The 20,632-nt window shown below is 35.0% G+C and overlaps 1 protein-coding gene across 1 annotated transcript; it reads right to left on the bottom strand.

The window, feature by feature from the left end:
• Positions 1–7,989: 7,989 nt before the first annotated feature.
• On the bottom strand, positions 7,990–12,920 carry LOC125661447 (perlwapin-like protein). Its single transcript, XM_056146422.1, has 5 exons — positions 12,674–12,920; positions 12,094–12,214; positions 11,622–11,687; positions 11,342–11,464; positions 7,990–8,259 (listed from the first exon to the last, which is right to left on the bottom strand). The coding sequence occupies exons 1-5, from the start codon at positions 12,710–12,712 to the stop codon at positions 8,222–8,224; spliced, it is 387 nt and encodes a 128-aa protein (XP_056002397.1). The 5' UTR covers positions 12,713–12,920; the 3' UTR covers positions 7,990–8,221.
• Between the last annotated feature and the right edge of the window lie 7,712 nt (positions 12,921–20,632).

Raw genomic sequence — 20,632 nt, 5'->3', positions numbered from 1 at the left:
AACCGATATTCAAGTATTTACTGATCATTAAAGATACCATATGAACATTTTCAGCTGAAATCGTGTTCCTCCCCTTTCAGGACATTCGCTACAGAACAAACTTGTTTTTCAAAAATGATCATTTTTTTTTTTTTTTTATTTAACATATAGAATGTAATTTATTTCCATGATAAAATTCAAAAGAATAGAACAGTGGGAACTGTTGTATAGATTTATACAAGGGAATGTAATATACTCCAAATTTTGAAGGTCGTAGAAAATGTTCAAATCCCTTATCTTTTTTTTTTATTTAGGAATTTTGGAGTTGTCCTTATTACAACCAGATTTAGCCATTTTCCCTTCTTTGTTTGTATCAAGTCTTCCTTTTTCATGTTTTATGACACTGCAAAGAGAAAATGGACATGCCGTAAAGCGTGAACGGTCACGGTGAATTTGTTTGCACTATTATATTTCAATAAGTGACACGGAGATTCATTGCATGTCGAAAGTGTATTCCAAAAATAATGATTTATTACGCAAACACGTTATTCCTTCTGAGATCTGAATTAACAAATTGTTCATGTAATTATGCAAATAAACCTTTCAATATGAATATAATATTTAAGGAAAAACCCCTGTGGTCATATAAATCAAAATTCAATGTTTTCACCTTGTAAGCTATTTATTAAGTCCGCAAAACGTTCTTTTTTAATATGATATTTACAATGATTGTATTAATTTTCATATTTAATATTTATACGTTATAAATGGAGGTGTCCTTCTGTCCGTCCGTCTGAGGTGATGTTTTCCGGACCTTTTCCGTTGTTTATTATACCGAAACAAAGCAAGACTACAAAAGTGCATTTGAAATTGGAGTCCGCTCATCTATACATTAGCTTAAATCACCCTAACGGTAACACCGCGCCGCCAACATATTAGAAGGTACAAACAACGAAATACAGTGATATGATAACCAGTTTTTGTATTTCCATTCTCTTTTAAGGCTGATTTTTACTTGCTTGTTTTTGTATCAACCAAAACCATGCGATTCAACTGTGTTATCAAAAACCCCGCATATTTTGTACCTTACAAACTATGAAAGTAGAATGATTCGGACTTATTGTGACGTCACAATACACTTCGTCTACCTTGACGTTAAATTTATGGAAAATACACGAGGATGCCCAATGGGTAAATACAATCGGATCACGCGCTCGTCCTTTTCCGTAACCGGTAAGAAGACTCGGACGTGGATCGGCGCAAGAATTGCATCAAATCGATGCATTTCTTCGCCGGAAGCGCGCCCGTGGATGAATGTTAAAAGGCCAGAACCGAATCCCTGAATAATATGTTATTTGTTATTTATATTTTCACCACAGATTCAGTTTTGGTATCATTAACGTCTTATTCACTCTAATACATAACATGTAAGTGGAAATTGATAGTGGTACAATACCTTAGATGTGTATAATATCTTAGATGCATTTGAAAGTTCACGTTTCATAGTTTAACGTACGACTGTGAAGTCATGGTTACGTTTATGTATACGTAGCAACCAACTCTGATGGCGTCGATCCACATACGAGGTTCATTTGCGGTTACGGAAATAGCCGAGTAGTTACGATTGGGGTAAATATTATGAGGATTATTATGTCTGAGAGGGAGATATGAAGTTTTATCATCCCTGGCACGTGACTGTCTAAACCAATCAGATTACGCGTTGCATAGAATTCTCATACTGAGGTACAATAATATCATTTATACAAAATATCTATAACATTGCTTTGGCGTTGTAATTTATAGACTATTTGTATTTATAGACTATGCCTGTTGTCTAATCATATTAAATTATTTATTGAATACAGTGTTTTTAAAACTGAAACACGGTATACAGTACAGGAGCAAGTTTTAGAATACTGGTGAATAAGAGTCACTGTTTGATATCTTCACTAGTCATTGTCCTGGAAGTTCACTATGTTGTTTGTGAATCGTAGTCAATGTTTACAGACCTACCAAAAAATGTGTTACACTCTTTGTGGATTTCATCAAGAAGTCAACAGTGCCCCGCCCGTTTAATGTAAAGGTGTGGAAAATGTACCGCCTTAGGATTTTTCTAACGCTATTGAACAGGGAGTAAATATAACTAATATGTATCGAACTTCCAAACAAATAAAAAATATTGTTAAGGAAATCATAACTTTGCTTATCATGCTAAATAATGTTTAAAAAAGAAGAAGTAAAATATTCGATGCTGCCCCGCCCTCTCACTGTAAGGGTTTCACCCTTAGCATGTATAACGGTAAGGTTACAGTATGTAATAGACCAATTCAGCGATGTTGCTTTGAAGATACAGATGTAAATTTCCAGCAGACTGAACACCATCGTTATTGCACATGTTTATAGATGTGAACGTACATAAACAATGTTGCACATTTCTTCAAATTTACACCTGTTATCAATATCTATGATAATGCTTTTATGATATTGATGAAAATTTCCTAATTCTGTGTATCCATGTCAGTGAACTCTCTCCATTGTTTTCATGTGGTCAGTAAATACTGTGTATCGTACATCCGGACCGGCGGGCTCCTACACTGACCTTTGTAGAAGTGTTTCTGAAGAGTTAGTTGCTGTCAATATTCTTAATTATTGCGGGATATGATGGGCATTGAATTACAAAATTAGACAGCACGTGCACATGTATGTACAATTTTAGAAGTAAAGTTATATGAAGCTGTGACAAAATTAGTGATGTTCGGTTAACTATATAAACTTGTTATTTTACTAAACTTTATTTTACTAAACTTTTTATTTCATTAAACTTTTCGGTGACCTGATAAGACTCCATCTCGTACAATCCTGAATTTTAGCCATGGTTGAGTTGACCTCAACATGTGACCATGCTTTGCCATTGATCATTAGATATATCGAGCAAGAAGTATCTCTTTTTTCACTTTAAATAATCTTTACAATCCGTATTATGAATACTGATTAGTGATACTAACAATCTGACAATCAGTATTATGAATACTGATTAGTGATACTAACAATCTGACAATCCGTATTATGAATACTGATTAGTCATACTAACATTGGAATTTTCAAGATGTGCTCTGTTCAGTTCGAACCTACATTTTTGTGTGTGTATCATCAGTGGCTGTAGTACCAGCTGTCTCAAGGTTACGCCTATAAGTCAAACGGGCTTTATTACATCTGTAAAGGTTACGCCTATACGTCAAACAGGCTTTATTACATCTGTAAAGGTTACGCCTATAAGTCAAACGGGCTTTATTACATCTGTAAAGGTTACGCCTATAAGTCAAACGGGCTTTATTACATCTGTAAAGGTTACGCCTATAAGTCAAACGGGTTTTATTACATCTGTGAAGGTTACGCCTATAAGTCAAACAGGTTTTATTACATCTGTAACGGTTACGCCTATAAGTCAAACAGGCTTTATTACATCTGTAAATGTTACGCCTATAAGTCAAACAGGCTTTATTACATCTGTATTTTGTAGCCCTGTTCCCAACCATCTGCAACATGTCAGCATACTAGTGTGAAAAAAAATCCCTAAAGTATTATAGTGTGAAAACAACAACAACAACAAACAAACAAATAAAATTAATGCTGTAGCTTTTTACTCGTGTCTTAAAGCGTACAGAAAACTCGACTTCACCGACATTTGGGCATTGTTTTCATTAAAAAATATTTACATTTGCAACTGTTTTCTCCTACATAACACTATTACGAGCAAACGTATTTATCCCTGCATAAATCCATTACGGGATCAACAGAGGTCACGGCTGTGCGTATGAACATTTGTTAAAAGTAGGTAACAGGTACTACTTTTACTAAGGCAATACACATCTAGCATCTACACATCTAGCAATCGCTCTCACTTACTACAAAAATCAATCAATAGATGAAATCAACATCACAAAATGTATTTACGGTTTTATTTGTATTCCAAGCAGTGGACTTTCATCCATAATTGATAAAAGCATTTCTGTAAACAATATTTTACTATTGTATGTCTAAAATTTCGTCTGCTACAACTTCACCCTGGTCATCGGTGATGCGGAATTGTACCTACTGCTAGACGATGACATATACTTTAGCAAAAAGGTCATTCACATGATGTATGGCCACACCTATACTGCTTCCGTGCCACTGCAGCCATAGGTGATTGATGTTGATTTCCAAGTTTATGTCGGGACATCGAAGCAAGGCGTCGTTAAAAACCTATACAGAAATTTATCGAGTCAAAAGAAGCGTTCAATGAGCTCATGTTTGTCAACAATTACATATCCAAATCCAAACCGTCCCTTACCTTCGTGCAGTTCCACATTCTCTGCGATGTTCATTTCTTTCTGGAGATTCATCTAAGCTGCGTCCTCTGTCCTATCTATAAATGATATGCCTACACCTGACGACTGCCCCCTGTTCTTCATGTTCCTCCATCTCAGTCTTCTGTTAACTCCGTAATATTCACAGAATATCTTTCAAAGTCGGTCTTCAACGTCTTTCACTTTTCAAAAGTGAAAGCGCATCACAACTGTAAGTGTAACATTGCGCACCCCCGTTTAAATTATAATCCCCCACCCCCTAAAATTAGACATATGGAAAAATTTCCCATTATATACTCCCGAGTTAATGTATAAGTATATGTTGATACACTTGCTTTCTAGCGTCTTAATAATTAAGACAGTTCTTCATTTTATGGAACTTTGTTTTGTGTTGTCGTCATTTTGAACATCTATGACGCTTCGTTGCGTCAACAATTTGAAATGTATGGAAACGTGTTGTTAACACAATTCAGCAATGTTACCGACCAAAAAGTGTAAATATAAGTAATAAGGTATCATTTTAAAATATTTATCGGGATATAAATACGGGTTGGTACATGATCAACTTTTCCATAAAGCCCTTCGGGCTTTATGGAATTTGATCACGAGACCAAACCGCATTTATATCCCGATAAATATTTTAAAATGATACCTTATTTCTTAAATAACAGCCATTGACTACACAGGCACCCAATGTGTGGATAGCGTGTATAGATGGGGTCTACATAACCCCCTCTATACCAATGGAAAAAAATAAAGAACCAAAAAAATTATCTATAAAATCCCACCTCTGGCGTGTCCAGGGGTCCGTGTTTGCCCAACTATCTATTTTGTATTGTTTATAGGAGTACTAGTTATGGGATTGATCACTGTTCGTTATCTTCACCTTTCATTATTAAATGTATATATGTAATATACCCATGCCTTTCATCTTCATAACTCATTCTGCATTGTCAGTTTCTACTTTCTGTAAGCTTTTGAGATTACCACTCGTGAGATACTAATATAAGTACTTCATAAGTCGTTCTGCATAGTCAGTATAGTAGTACCTCACAAGTGGTAATCTTAAAGGGACATTAGTTGTGATGGCAACCTTACCCTCCCAAAATCTCTCGGTGGCATCGGAATATATATCAATGACTAAAAAAAACATTTTGTACAAAACGCTTTTGATGTAAAGAGAATTATTGTCTTGCAAGACAATAATTATTTAATCACCAAAATCACATATTCATGTGCTTGTTTAGAAGTCAAAACGTGTTTGAAATGATTAAATACTGGTGTTACTACTGAAATATATAATATAGAGTAATTTTCATTTAGTTAAATTTCGGGTGACAAAATGACAGCTAATGCCACTTTGAATACTTATAGAAAGTAGAAACTGACGATGCAAAACGACTCTTGAAAGTGATCGGCTGGGAAATCAAATATTCTGGATAAATTATTGGTTTTTTCATTAGGTAGAGGGGGTAGGTGTACATACACGCTAACCACATTTCAGGTGCCTGTGGTTGACTGACTAGAGCGTTAGTGTCGGGACCTTTGATAACTATTATTCACAACTTTAATTTAAACCGTTAGCGAGACAATGTACTAAAGAATCACAATCGATGTATTCAATATTTTCAAGTATTTCCATCAAGGATTACGTCTTCTCACCAGCCTGCCTCTATGCACTAAACATGGGTCGTAATCTGGGCACGCCTCTGACAGTTTAGTAGTTTAGAGTTACCTCTCTTTGACTGCTTTATTAGACTTTTCCACGTCACGTGTTAGTCTTTTAGGAGGAATAAAACAACGTCATAATGGATGACTTCCCTTTCATTATTTTCCTTTCAAGGGGGAATTCCGGCTATGTCGGATTTCTCTGGTGTGTAGTTCCTCCTTAACGGATTAGACATTGGAATATATGTAAATTACTTAGATGTGCTAGTCTATTGCCAGAATCATTGTAATAAGAAACAGTCGGTCTAGTAAAACTGTGTTAGTGGCGGATCCAGTTGGGGGTTGGGGTTGGAACCCCCCCCCCCCCTTTTCGATGACAATTAACTCCCAAAATATTCCGGTAAGGAATGAATGTCCGTGTATGTGTTTTCAGTTTAATGCTGGATAAGAGGGCACAGATTTTCAAAATGATACTATGCATCTCTTCTTTGTGGTCTCGAACACACCAATCACGATCTGAACATAACGCTGATATCTGTATAATACAATCATGTTCTCAACATAACGCTGATATCTGTATAATACAGTCACGTTCTCAATATAATCCAGATATCTGTATAATACAATCACGTTCTCAACATAATCCAGATATCTGTATAATACAGTCACGTTCTCAACATAACGCTGATATCTGTATAATACAATCACGTTCTCAACATAACACTGGTATCTGTATAATACAATCACGTTCTCAACATAACGTAGATATCTGTATAATACAATCACGTTCTCAACATAACGTAGATATCTGTATAATACAATCACGTTCTCAACATAACGCTGATATATGTATAATACAGTCACGTTCTCAACATAATCCAGATATCTGTATAATACAGTCACGTTCTCAACATAATCCAGATATCTGTATAATACAGTCACGTTCTCAACATAATCCAGATATCTGTATAATACAGTCACGTTCTCAACATAACGCTGATATCTGTATAATACAATCACGTTCTCAACATAACGCAGATATCTGTATAATACAATCACGTTCTCAACATAACGCTGATATCTGTATAATACAGTCACATTCTCAACATAACGCTGATATCTGTATAATACAATCACGTTCTCAACATAATCCAGATATCTGTATAATACAGTCACGTTCTCAACATAACGCTGATATCTGTATAATACAGTCACGTTCTCAACATAACGCTGATATCTGTATAATACAATCACGTTCTCAACATAATCCAGATATCTGTATAATACAATCACGTTCTCAACATAACGCAGATATCTGTATAATATAATCACGTTCTCAACATAACGTAGATATCTGTATAATACAGTCACGATCTCAACATAACGCTGATATCTGTATAATACAATCACGTTCTCAACATAACGCAGATATCTGTATAATACAATCACGTTCTCAACATAATCCAGATATCTGTATAATACAATCAGGTTCTCAACATAACGCAGATATCTGTATAATACAATCACGTTCTCAACATAATCAAGATATCTATGTTTTACAATCACAATCTCAGCATAATCCAGATATCTATATAATACAGGATATAGGGCTCACGGCGGGTGTGACGTGTCGACAGGGGATGCTTACTCCTCCTAGGCACCTGATCCCACCTCTGGAGTGTACAGGGATCCGTGTTTGCCCAACTATCTATTTTGTATTGCTTATAGGAGTGATGAGATTGATCACTGTTCGTTATCTTCACCTTGCATACAACAGATATCTGTATCATGTAACCACAATCTCAACAAAATACAGGTACCTATGACGCTATAATGAAAGGTGTTTTCCGCTATCTATTTAGACAAAGTTCAAAACCGAATTCAGCTGCATTATAACAATCTTTTATGCTTTGGAAAAAAAATAATACTGCTTTAAAAAGATTTCCAATTAAATAACTAGTATGGAGATCCTTCAAAGAGAACACAAAGAAAGTTTGTAACAAACAAATTATATTTACTCGGGAATAATTCCTACAATGAATATAAACATTATCGTACATTTCTACAAAGTCAATCAATACAACCAGTCAAGCTACATAATAACAACTAACGCAATCTTTACTATTTTTACGCATACAACACAATTTCACAGAGTGCAGTAAGTCTCACAGAGTAGTGCATTACATATGTGGTGTTGGATCGTGACGGCTCTGGAGTTTTCTGTATTATCCGAGGAAGTCAAATGAGCGGCGGCGAGGAAGACCTGTCAAAATAAACAATAATTAGCATATTAAGTATCTCATCTTGTTCCATTCACTATTAGCTTTTCTTACCATTAATTTCTCGCGCGTGGACGTGTGTTAATGAACGCGGGCCGACATTTTACAAAGCTGTGGAATAGCCACATGAAACAAGATGTGAACTTTAATGCCCCCCCCCCCCGAAATAAAACTTATTTAGATAACTATTCAAAAAATGGAATAATGAAAGATACGTGTACCTATATTAACCCACTACCATTCCCTGCGTGGTTTGTGTAACTAGGTGCACGGACAAAGGACTATGTACTATAAAGGCTCTGTTTGTCCTCCCAAATCCACAGCCTTGTGTAGGTTTATAATCTAACAATCTTTAGTGCAATAATTCCGATGCAAATCAGTTGTAATTTTCAATTTGATCAAAATGATGCGGGAACCGGAATCAGGGTGCCATTTAGTTGCCATCTACAATATTTCGACATAATATATAACAATTTTTCACGCAAAATTTCTTCTAGCAAACATCGAGTGTAGGTGCGGACTTTATATTTATACAATATACTTGTATTAATTTTTCCAATATACAAATGAAAGGTGAAGATAACGAACAGTGATCAATCTCATAACTCCTATAATGTAAAACTTATACGGTACCAATTTTGATGCACCAGATGTGCATTTCGACAAATAATGTCTCTTCAGTGATGCTCAACCGAAATGTTTGAAATCCGAAATAACAATGGAGTTTTAGAGCTATTATAGGGAAAAACAGTGTGTCAAAAAAGTGGAGTCAAATTCGTCTAAGGATAAGAGCTATACACAAAATAGATAGTTGGGCAATCCCCTGTCGAGCGATCACACCCGCCGTGAGCCCTATATCCTGATCAGGTAAACGGAGCTATCCGTAATGTGACAGAAAAATTGTGTTTGCCCAAAACTCCATAAAAATTAGCATTGTAACTGAATTTGAAATATAAATTAGAAAAAGTGTCGCTTTTGGTGCTGTGTACTTCACGTGACTGTAAATATCAAAGATACACAATGTGAAACTGTATTTAGAATGGTTTCTTTTGTGAAATACCAGACGATTTACTTTTACGTTAAAGCTCTACATGGTTTTTTCGTTAGTTTTACGTGGCCCAGGCAGACTGTTCTCCTGAATAGTCCTTTTGTGACTTGATTGAACTCTGGAAATGATACTCACATTATCTCCACTGACAGTTTCCGCGACATGAAATTATTTTTCGTTACCCCTGCATCCGCCGTAAGTGAATTGTACTAGTAATAATTACATATCCACTTTTCGCTAAGGATATTAGCTTTATTGGCTGAATAATAATTGACAGAAACCAATTGTAATGTTTATCTTGTTACATTGTTGACTTTTATGTTATATCATTATTTTTATCTTCGATATCTCAACCAATTGAGCCCTGTGGGAATTCGGCTTAGAATAGCTCCTCAGTACCCCTTGCTTGTTGTAGAAGGCGACTAAATGTGGCGGTCCTTCGGATGAGACCACAAAAACCGAGGCCCCGTGTCACAGCAGGTGTGGCACGATAATGATCCCTCCCTGCTCAAATGCCATAAACGCCGAGCATAGGCCGAAATTTTGCAGCCCCTTACCGGCAGTGGTGACGTTTCCATATGAGTAAAATATTCTCGAGAGGGACGTTAAACAATATTCAATCAATCTATCAATCTGAACCAATTGATATGATAACCATTTCCTCATGAATGCGAACGACGTCTGTATGCATCTTGATAAATATAGTACGACTATTTCAACGACTGTGAGTTCTCCGACAGAAATGAAAATAGAATGTAAACATAAGAAATAAATTTCATTTTAAAAATACTTGAGGGTATGGACAGCAACGCTTCACGTCGGCGTACTTTTCATAGAGCAATAATGCGCGTCGTGAAGTAAGAAGGCGTAAAGTGTCGCAGTTCATACCCTCGTGTACATTTTAATAATGAAAAGTATGTTTTAACTGTATTCAGAAGCACTTGTACTTTTGTTTGAATTTGGTAGCAAATATGCTCAATGGGTTATTTATATACCAATATGCCGTATATAACATATACATGATTTGTATGATCAACGTACGTGAAATTCAATCTATCCACTGAACTCTTAAATCGGACCTTATCGGCCCACTGTCAGAGGATGTACTTTACTGGTTCACATTACTAATGGTTTCAGAATATTTTACTTATTCAGATTACTAATGGTTTCAGAATATTTTACTTATTCAGATTACTAATGGTTTCAGAATATTTTACTTATTCAGATTACTAATGGTTTCAGAATATTTTACTTATTCAGATTACTAATGGTTTCAGAATATTTTACTTATTCAGATTACTAATGGTTTCAGAATATTTTACTGGTTCACATTACTAATGGTTTCAGAATATTTTACTAGTTCACATTACAACTGCTTTCAAAATATTTTGACTTATTCACATTACAATTGTGAATTACAATTATTTTGTGTCTATATTACGTTCATTATATGTGTTGTACAAGGGTTTGTATGTGAGCCATGTCTTTAATTAACGTGCTCAAGTCGAGGAGAAAATGTACACCTTGATAGTAATGTCTGACAGTAAAAAAAATAAATTTTATGTCTGAACTAAAACAATAAATTTTATGTCTGACACTACAACAATAAAGCTTATGATGTCGGGCACTAAAACAATAAAGTTTATGATATCGGATACTAAAGCAATAAGGCTTATGATATCTGACACTAAAACAATAAAGCTTATGTCTGACACTAAAACAATAAAGCTTATGTCTGACACTAAAACAATAAAGCTTATGTCTGACACTAAAACAATAAAGCTTATGATAGATGACACTAAAACAATAAAGTTTATAATGTCTGACACTAAAACAATAAAGCTTATGATGTCTGACACTAAAATGATAAAGCTTATGATGTCTGACACTAAAACAATAAAGCTTATGATGTCTGACACTAAAACAATAAATTTTATGTCTGACACTAAATCAATAAATTTTATGTCTGACATTAAAACAATAAAGCTCGTAATTTCTTTACACTCTCTGATACTTACGTTGATTACAGATCATATAAGTACACGTGACCAATCCATCAAATCTGCACGTGCACGTGTTACAACCGTCAGTGGAGGGGAAGCTATGTCCGGATTTGTACACCTTGCCGTTATATTTACAGACTACAAAATACACAGACACGGGTCATTTTCATTTATCCCGATGAAATTTGCCAATGCTGAACTTAACCAAGATCAAAGGCACGCTACACCACAGAGACTCGACGTTTCCTTAACTTTATTCAGCCATTAACATTATAGGAACATTTCGGAACCTTACCCCGTTTCTTCTCTGGTGCTACACATCCCACTCTGCAGCCACATCCGTAAGAACAGCATTTCTCATCTACAAAGAAAACAAGGACTTCCATAAACTTATAAGCATCATCATTTAAAGTTATCCATAAAAGCAGCTAAGTCCCCGAATAGCGCCGTTAAGTCTCCGTCAGAATGATGTTGTTATCTCAACCCCATGCACCAAAAAAACCCAGATCAATGACTGAGTGTAAACCAACAATGTACTTCTACATATCCCTGCGTCCCCCCCCCCCCCCCCCCCCCCCCCCGAATTACCCATCGGTTGAATTTCAGATTTAAAATTTAATGTTTCCTACTTTTTAAAAGTACATATATCATACTCTATGTTACAGTCCAATAACTATTCAATCCAATCAAATTATACACGTAGATTGTTTTTTTCCCCTACTTTTAGTACTTTGATTTCCTACTACCTGTTATATTGCATTAGTTACCTCCTGGGCATTCGTCGTCTCCACTGCACCCTACATGCATATCCCATGGATCACATTCACAGGTTGTGATAATACCAGGCTTCGGACAGCTTCCAGGTTTCTTATCTAGCTGTGCGCATGCCTGTTAGCATATACATGTAGTTCGAATGATTTAAATTCAATGCGTTATTGATAAACATTTCCAGCTGATTTAAGTTTGTAAAATTCTTTTTTATAGGGCTCCGAAATTCAATTCGTATATTTCGACTTTTACAGTGAAATTGTCGTTTAGTTATTTTCGAATTTAATTTTCCGGTAGAATACTGTACAAGCGGTTATTTACGTGTGGGGGAAATTTACACTAATTACGCCGTCACATAATAAGCGTGTAAATTCCCCCACGCATATTACATTTATAAATATCTGATATATTATTAAATTCAGTTACCGCGTATTTCCCACCACGTGTATTATTGGACGTGGAAAAACCAGCGTACTTAACCCCCAGCGTAAATAACCATTTAAAATTACAGTAATATGATGATGAATCAAATAACAGATTTGAAAACGAAATAGATGAATTAAATAAATGCCTCCTTACGCTGGCAACGAAGAACAGGACGATGACTTTCCCAAGCATTTCGATGATAACTGATTCAAATAAACTTACAATGTGTGTTAATCTTGTGAGTGTACCGTGCTTATATATAGGCTACATATGCGCCGTCTACTTGGAAAACCAAATAACATTGATTAATGACATTTGCTAAGCCATTACATGATATACGACTGGGGAAAAAAAATTCAATCTGATTAAAATACAGATCTCTCAAATAGCTCTTTGCGCTGTGCGCTACTTGAGAGATCTGTATTTTAATTAGATTAAGGAAAAATTGGGAATATTTTCTTTAAACTTTTATTAACAAATTTCAGAAAATGGTTTGGGATATCCAAGGTGTGTTAGACTAATAGTGGCGACGAGCGTCATGAATTTGGAAATTTCGAATCGAAATTTTCCCGGGCGTAGTATCTTAATGCAAACTACACAATCGCAATTAACGACACCGTACGTTAATTATAGATACTCCGAAAACCCGTCAATGTCAGTTGAAAACCCAAGTCAGGATTAACATTTCATTACCATTGAATGGATAATATTTCAATGCCCGGTGTATTGTGTATCAGGTCGTATTACTAAAGGAATAATGTGCATAATTAATTCTCTATGCTGTATTACGTAGTTACTTCCCCGGTTGAGGCCATCTGGTACCACGTACAGGATGGTGACCACGAGTTATCTCATCTTAGGTAGGTACGAATGGTCACCAAATAGCGGTACCAAATAGCGTTAACCTAATTTCCCTGGGTGATCCACACGTTATGAATCATGTGATAAGATACCTTAATGACAAATCCCTACAATTAACAAATAATTAATTAAAATCTACACATTCTTTTTTTTTTCTCATTTCGGTTGTGACATCGCAAAAAAGGCAGCACGGGTGCGGATCTAAGAAATAATCCGCAATGAAATATGTTTTTAAGCAGCAAATTTAATCGTAATACATGGAATGCATTTTTAAAAACAAGAAATTCGAAGTTTTTTGACATATATGCAAGTCCAGAATATTCTATAACAATAAGCGCAGCTAAGCTTAGCGATTTGAAAATGAAACCAGGTTGAAATGTACTTTTAGTTCACTTGTCCTTAATGTAAAGTGAATCTTATTAGCATGTTCCTAGATACACACCCGACCACGCTTGTAGCTGCAGAACTGTGGCTCTCTGAAAAAATATTGGGACAGATCAGAGAGCTATAGATCCACTCCTTACAAAAACCTTCGATTTACGGCGCAGAAAAAAAAAAAGAGCGCACGGTTGAGGCCTTATATCGCTAAATTGTTGCATCGCCGTCTCATATATTTAATATCAATAAATTCCTAACATATTTTCCAGCTATACTTGCATTCAAACATACCTGAAAGCTCTATAAGACTCGGAAACTCGCAGCCTCTAATGATTTCGTCTGTTGACGTGGCCATATTAGGTAGCCAGCTCTCTGATCTGTCAGAGAGCTACAGTTCTGCAGCTCAGCAGCTAACGACACACACGGACACAGAGTAAAATTATACAGTTTTGAATATTTTACATTTGTATTTCGCAATAAAAACACGCTAGCATTCGTGTTTCACTGAACGAGTGATTGTTTAACCTCTCTCCCTCTCCTCTCTCTCTCTCTCTCTCTCTCAACGAATTCACAAAATAATATAATTCCCCGCCCATGTAGATCCGCCAGTTGGGTGTACGTCTGCTAAAAATATGCCTGCTTTGAAATACACATAGATCTACATGTTTGCTTCGGAGGAAGTCTTTTTAAAAAAGGGCGAACAATTAAGCGGGGAGGTGGGATGGGGGCTAACTAAAGTTAACGTAGCTAGTCAACGAAATATAAAATAAGAATTTATGTGGGCACTTTAAAACGACCACAGACAGGTTTTTCCAGACTCAGAAAACTTCATGTACAAACCCTTATAAAACCAACAGCTCCAATTTCCCGCACATGCGCAGGTCTTCCATATTGAACCGGAGAGTATGCTGGATCTCGAACTAATTCATTTCTTCGTGAGAGATTTGTGTATGTGATGAGTTATTTACTAAAACGAATATGCATGTGATACATGGTTTTTGTGACAGATGCATGTGTCAAAGATTGATGGACAATTTAAAGACAAATGCTGTGATACGAAAGAAACTTATTTTCTTCAAAATAATGAACATGAAAACTGAATTGATGTTTTTGTAAGGTAAATGAATACAATTTACCGTATGGAATATCAATTAAATCCGAAACAGTGGGGGAAATTAGTATAGAGTGATATATGGAGGGGTAATATATTTCAACTTTTGAACATCACAACACATTTGCAAGTTCCTTATTTATTTATATTTGGAAATTTATGTTGTACTTATTAGAACCAAATTGAGCCAACATATATATCAACCCATGCACACCCCATTTTTGTTTGCATCAAGTTCCCCCTAATCTTCCTGTTTCGTGTTTCTCTTAACACTGCTGAAAGCACACCATAAACTGTAACAGAAAATGCACATGCCTATAAAATGTTTGCGTGAACGGTCACAAAATGGACATGCCTATAAAATGTTTGCGTGAGTGGTCACAAAGATTGTTTTTTTTTTTTTTGGTATTTTTGTTTTTTGTTGTTTGTTTTTTTTTTTGCACTTTTATATTTTAATTAAGAGCATATCTATGAGAAAACCATGCAAAAATTAAAAAAAGGTTAATCATGACACATTAAGAAATAGGGATTTTCTATAAATATTTCAGGAGAGTATTAACTGTCACTAGCATCATTACCAGTTCATTCACCCCGCAGCCAGGAAATCCCCAATCAATTTTTAGTCCGCTGTCATTTTATAATTAGTACATTTTTGGATTCCCAAAATCAAATAGAGACCCAATGAATGGACATATCTATGTTTTCTGTGGAGAGTCTACTATTAAGAACTATCCATAAAAACAGTACTCTTAGTTTACAAGATTTTAGATGTGGGGGAAGGGGGGGGCTCCTGTAGAATTTTTACCAAAGTTCATTGAACATTTTACAGGTGGTGTGTTTGATACAACACATATAAATTAGGGACCGGTCAATATTTATTGGGGGTTGGGACCGGTGCATTCCATATTTCCATTTTTAGCTCACCTGAACCGAAGGTTCAAGTGAGCTATTCTGATCACATTTTGTCCGGCGTCCGTCTGTCTGTCTGTCCGTCTGTCTGTAAACTTTTCACATTTTCGACTTCTTCTCCAGAACCACTGGGCCAATTTCAACCTAACTTGGCCAAAAGCATCCTTGGGTAAAGGGCTTTCAAGTTTGTTCAAATGAAGGGCCATGTGCCTTTTAAAGGGGAGATAATCACAAAAATGCAAAAATAGGGTGGGGTCATTTAAAAATCTTCTTCTCAAGAACCACTGGGCCAGAAGAGCTGAAATTTACCTGAAAGCTTCCTGACATAGTGCAGATTCAAGTTTGTTCAAATCATGGCCCCCGGGGATAAGATGGGGCCACAAGGGGTGGATCAAAGTTTTACACACAAATATATAGGGAAAAACTTTAAAAATCTTCTTCTCAAGAACCACTAGGCCAGAAAAGCTGAGATTTACATGAAAGCTTCCTGACATAATGCAGATTCAAGTTTGTTCAAATCATGGGCCCCGGGGGTTGGATGGGGCCACAATAGGGGATCAAAGTTTTACATACAAATATATAGGAAAAATCTTTAAAAATCTTCTTCTCAAGAACCACTGAGCCAGAAAAGCTGATTTTTACATGAAAACTTTCTGACATAGTGCAGATTCAAATTTGTTCAAATCATGGCCCCCGGGGGTAGGATGGGGCCACAAGGGGGATCAAAGTTTTACATACAAATATATAGGGAAAAACTTTAAAAATCTTCTTCTCAATAACCACTAAGCCAGAAAAGCTGAGATTTACATGAAAGCTTCCTGACATAATGCAGATTCAAGTTTGTTCAAATCATGGGCTCCGGGGGTTGGATGGGGCCACAATAGGGGATCAAAGTTTTACATACAAATATATAGGAAAAATCTTCATCTCAAGAACCACTGAGCCAGAAAAGCTGATTTTTACATGAAAACTTTTTGACATAGTGCAGATTCAAGTTTGTTCAAATCATGGCCCCTGGGGGTAGGATGAGGCCACAAGGGGGATCAAAGTTTTACATACAAATATATAGTTAAAATCTTTTTCTCAATAACCACTGAGTCAGAAAAGCTGATATTTACAAGAAAACTTTCTGACATAGTTCAGATTCAAGTTTGTTCAAATCATGGCCCCCGGGGGTAGGATGGGGCCACAAGTGGGGGGGGGATCAAAGTTTTACATACAAATATAGGAAAAAGTTTTAAAAATCTTCTTCTCAAGAACCATTGGGCCAAAGAAGTTGACATTTACATGAAAGCTTTCTGACATAGTGTAGATTCAAGTTTGCAAAGGGTAGTTTGGGACATAATAGGGACTAAGGTTTTACATGCAAATATATAAGGAAAGTCTTCAGATATGGGCCAAAGTGACTCAGGTGAGCGATGTGGCCCATGGGCCTCTTGTTAAAAAATCCTATGTCCCATCTTCTAAAAATCCAAAAAAGTTGCTCTCCTATACCAGATGTGTAATAAAAAAGTGTGTGTCCTATCTTTTATATATATATATATATATATATATATATATATATATATGAGTAAACAACATTTTTACTTTATTTTAAAAATCTCTGGAGTTCTTCATAATTATCACTTGAAATATTACATCAGCTGAGGGACTCAAGTTCCTAAGAAACTTTTGTTCACATTGTCAAGTTTGTTCGGTAATTTGTCTTAGTGAAGTTAAAAATCTCATTATTTTCATTTTATTTTTTTCCCTTGTGTTAAATTGTTGTTTTAAAGTGCTACATTTTGCATATGTTTTAATTACTGTTTTACTGTACTTTTTTTCATGTACTTACAAGTATTTTTCACATCTCAGTATTCTCTATGAAAGGTGAAGATAACGAAAAGTAATCAATCTCATAACTCCTATATGCAATACAAAATAGAGAGTTGAGCAAATACGGACCCATGGACACACCAGAGGTGGAATCAGGTGCCTGGGAGGAGTAAGCATCCAATGTCGACCCGTCATACCCTCTGTGAGTCCTATTACTTGATCAGGTAAACGGAGTTATCCGTAGTCAAAATCAGTGTGCCAAGAACGGCTTAACAATCGGTATGCAACAAGTCAGACAGCATATGACCCAATGAAAAATTATTAAGGATGTGTTTAGACTTTAGTTAAATTCTGGTCTGTATCCTTCAAGTTATGAAAAACATGATACACCATTTTTATTTTCTAGGATTGAAACCCATTCTCCATGCAAAACGTACATGTAATTTTTGCAATTTTATTCACAGCTAAATGTTTCTTTTGTGATTTTTAATTGCATGTTTTGATATTAAACATTTTCAAACGTCCGGTATTTTATTGCAAATTGTCTCTAGTATATTCAACTTGGGCAAAAAATAAAGCATGCTCACAATTCAGTATTGTTGTTTAAAAGATAATTGAATTAAAAGTTTGAAATACTTTATAATATATTTGTTCATTGATACATTTGCACAAAAAATATAGAGCTGTTATATCGGTGTTGAAAATAAAGAAAATGTTGGAGTCCTATACCAGTATGTAAGTCAAAATAAATGTTTGTCCTATTGCATTTTGCACCGGTCCCCCCCCCCCCCCCTCCCCGATAAATATTGACCGGTCCTTTAGTTTCCATTGTTGTATTGATTAAACATTATAATTTTCACAATGTCATAACGGGAATTTTATGGATTTACAGAAATAAACAAGAACTGTGCCTTTGAAATTCTAATAAAACCTGTTGTTGAGTCTTCATATATATAGAAAAATTTCAGAAAGAATTGGTTTTAATGTGTCAAATATAATATTTGGTGAAATTCCACTGTCTTTAAATAATAAAGCCATAAACTTTATAATTTTATATGCTAAACAATACATATTTATCTGTTTAATGCAGAATAAAGAACCAAATCTTGTTAGTTTACTATGTCACTTAAAGTTTAAATATCATGTAGAGAAATATGCTGCAATTCAAGCATTTAAAATACATAACTTTGATAAAATATGGATGAAGTGGGAAAATATTTTTGCAATTGATTAATTATTACTACATGTACTTGTCATTATTTTTAGTACATGTATTATTGTTATTATTATTACTTTCACTATTGTACAGCAAGTAACCTAAACCACAGGGAGATGTATGCATGTATGAAAGGTATGTTTGTGTAAGTGTTTGATGTATTGTATGAAACCAAAAAAATAAATAAATTATAAAAAAAAACAAAAAACCTGTTGTTGAATTGCCTCCCTTTATAAAGGCGAACTCTTTTGTAAGTATTGGAGGGGAAATGACATATTCGTTATCAGGTGGCTATGATCTTGGTACAAACTGCGACTTAAATTCGATTTAGTGTTCCGAAAACCGAATTCCACATTTTACCACGTCCGATATCTTAATGAGAACTGTAGAGGCATTATATATCTGTCAGTAAGTTATCTTATACTGTGCAGAGCCTAGGTATACACAGGGGTAGATCCAGGAATTGCTGTTAGGGGGACAACTTTATGAGGCAGGGGGTCTGGGGGCTCAGGGGGCGAAGCCCCCGGAAACTCCTGAATTTTACAGATTTTATAGGTCTTGAAATATGTCTACTATGTAATCATTTTTACTATTTCCTTTGATTTTTTTCAACAAACATTCCATAAATATTTCAAGGTATTTCTTCATAATATACATGTAATATAGAATTACAGAAGTGTTTAGTTATTTCAGAGAGAGAGAGAGAGAGAGAGAGAGAGGTTAAACAATCACTCGTTCAGTGATATAAGAAATAGATTTTTTTGTTTCATAGAATAACTTTAAAAATGATATTGCAAAACGCACACTCAATTTTTTTTACACCTTGCTGTATAAATATAATACTTTAACCAAAGGATGAGAATATTTAGTATACCCTTGTTTTTCTCAAGGATGCCTACTATAAAACACTTTTTTGTAAAGACTAGTTGACAATTTGTAGATCTGTTCTAAATAAACTTCAAAATCAACACAATTACATTCCCATAGTATATGTTCTATTGTTTCCTCCTCATTGTGACAAAAGGTACACATTTTTTAGTTCACTCTTTTATTTTAAATAAAAATGAGTTTGTTGCGAAAACTTTATTAAGTATTCTGTATTGGAACCATTGAAGTTTACTATTTTTTGCTATTATGAAAGGTATTTTGTGGATTATTTTCCACTCAGTTTTATCTATTTCTAAGAGTTCACTCTGTCTTGTTTTGCCTGTTGTCACAGAGGAATGTTTGTTGATAAGTTCATAAAAGCATTTGGATTTTTTTTTTTTTTTTTTATATTTTATTACCTTGTATATGTTTGACATGATAAATGGATTTGCCAACTTTTTAAAACTAATGTTTTTGGAAGACTTTTTAATCCAAGTCTTTATTGCATGAATGATACTTGTATATTCTAAGAAATTAAATTGATTTCCACATTCGGATAGTACCACAAAAACGTTTCATACATGTAACTAAAAAAAACACCATCTTCTTCATTAATACTATTTGTGTGTCTAATGTTACTCTCAAAGAGTTTCTGTACAAGCATTTTGTAGTTCAACCCAGGATTTAAACACATCTATCCAAAAGTTATTTTTTCAAGGATTTCAAGAGTAAATTGACATTTTCAATTCCACAAGAAATGAACCTAGTTAGTTCAAAGCCAGGTATTAAGTTATTCAATCCCCTGTTTGCAAAAATAAGATGTCGTATCCAGAATAATTTCTTTGATGCTATGAAAGATTTTTAGATTAATCATCTTCACACCCCCATCTTCACATTTCTTAACAAGGACATCTTTTTTTACTCTATGAATTGAACCATTCCATACAAATGAAAA

Source organism: Ostrea edulis, chromosome 8 (assembly GCF_947568905.1).
Source record: "Ostrea edulis chromosome 8, xbOstEdul1.1, whole genome shotgun sequence".
Lineage (NCBI taxonomy): Eukaryota > Metazoa > Mollusca > Bivalvia > Ostreida > Ostreidae > Ostrea > Ostrea edulis.
This window is presented reverse-complemented; position numbering and strand designations above follow the sequence as displayed.